This window comes from Colobus angolensis, unplaced genomic scaffold (genome assembly GCF_000951035.1).
Source record: "Colobus angolensis palliatus isolate OR3802 unplaced genomic scaffold, Cang.pa_1.0 Scaffold2, whole genome shotgun sequence".
NCBI lineage: Eukaryota > Metazoa > Chordata > Mammalia > Primates > Cercopithecidae > Colobus > Colobus angolensis.
The window spans coordinates 8,873,182-8,874,948 of NW_012115154.1; the positions used below are offsets into that span (position 1 = coordinate 8,873,182).

Consider the following 1,767-nt stretch of genomic DNA (forward strand, 5'->3'; position numbering starts at 1 on the left):
CACATAAAAGAGGCCCTCCTTATAACAGGAGGAAAGAAACATTATCACCAGTGATGGCGAGTTGAGGCCAAGATAAATCTAATCAAACAAATCTTGTTTAACCCCTATCTTCCTGGTTACTTTTCCACAATTGCCGCTCTTTGTTCAGCCTAGTATATAAACACATAGATCCAGTCACTTTTTTGGGTCTTACATTTTTCTTTTGAGGGCTCCCACGTACTTGTAAATAAAATGAGTATGCATTTTTCCTGTTAATTGTCTTACGTCAGTTTAAATCTGAGCCTCAGCTGGAGACTCTAAGAGGGTAGAGGAGAAATTTTGCCTACCCTACAGTACCAAACTGGTCAATGAAGAGAGACCGAACTGCAGCACTGAAACTGAGCAAAAGGAAATGTAACCAACAACAGATGCATAAAGATGTATATATCCAAGCCCCTGGGAATATTTTACCTTTTTGGCTGCAAAGAGCCACAAGAGGATTGTTGACAAGGGCTGTCTCAGAACACAGACTGGGACCTGCCTCTGCAGCGGGTGTAGACCAAGTCTCAGGTCAGAGCATGATGGATGGTGTTCTGTTTTTTTGTGGCGATGAAGGAAGGAGCTGTGGCTTTTTGAGGATGGGCATTAAAATCTTGTCTGGGAACAGACAAGCAGCTGAGATTGGGAGAAGAGTGGCTAAGAGGAAGACCACAGGACCACAAAAATGATCAGGATGAAGGTCCAGATATTCCAGCCTGCTGGCTTCACTGTGTCCCCCTGGCCTGCAGCAACACAGGTGGGAGAGGGGCCAGTGATGTATCCCCCACCCAGACCCCTCTGCAGTCTTCTTTCACAGAGAAAGGGTCATGCATGTCTGAGCATGAAGCTTGTTGCCACCATTACCTTAGGTATCTTTCTCTTCTTCCTGCCGTTCTGTGGGTCTCCAAGGTTAAAGAAAGTGTCGTCAGGGCTGCTGGGAGTGGAGGGGGGGCTGATTTTGGAAGGGGACCCAGTTCCATCCCGACTCAGCTTCCTAGTGTCCAGCAGTTTGAAGTTCCTCCTCTCTGAATTTTGTCGGAAAAAAGCAGGTTTGGACAACGACTGCTATGAGGGAAAAGGAGAAAAGAAGAGTAAATGAATTCAAAGGAGACTAACCAGTGGATAACTGGTGGTGCCAGGGACAAGACAATGAAATTGAGAAGAGGAACTGGTCTAGTTCCTCTACACCTTCCCAGGGTAGGTGGAGTTTGGTTATGCCAGTAAGCGTTCAATGAACACGTATCATCCAGTTACCAAAAATGTGTGTGATGAGCAATGTAAATCTAATCCAGTTTCTCTTTTTTTTGAGAAGGAGTCTTACTCTGTCACCTGGGCTGGAGTGCAGTGGCGCGATCTCAGCTCACTGCAACCTCCGCTTCCCAGGTTCAAGCAATTCTCCCCCTTGAGCCTCTCGAGTAGCTGGGACTACAAGCACACGCCGCCATCCCCGCCTAATTTTTTGTATTTTAACAGAGACGGGGTTTCACTGTGTTGCCCAGACTGCTCTCAAACTCCTAAGCTCAGGCAATCCACCCGCCTCAGCCTCCCAAAGTGCTAGGATGACAGGCGTGAGCCACCGCGCCCAGCTGTTTCTCTTCTTGGACAAGTGCAAGGTCACCTGCCTCAATCCCTAGACGTTACAGCTGAGGCCTTCTGACAACCCAAGACACAAGGACTGGGAGTTACAGGGACTAAGCCTCACTTTGGCCTTGCTGCAGGATTGCTGAGTGTCTTTTATACAAGGAATTT

The 1,767-nt window shown here is 47.5% G+C and overlaps 1 protein-coding gene across 1 annotated transcript in view; it reads right to left on the reverse strand.

The window, feature by feature from the left end:
- Window positions 1-1,767, reverse strand: part of DENND2A (DENN/MADD domain containing 2A) — a 116,275-nt gene that overhangs the window by 81,556 nt on the left and 32,952 nt on the right. The window contains exon 5 of the mRNA XM_011941289.1: window positions 883-1,083. Coding sequence (XP_011796679.1) covers window positions 883-1,083 — 201 coding nt within the window. The remainder of the gene's footprint in view (window positions 1-882; window positions 1,084-1,767) is intronic.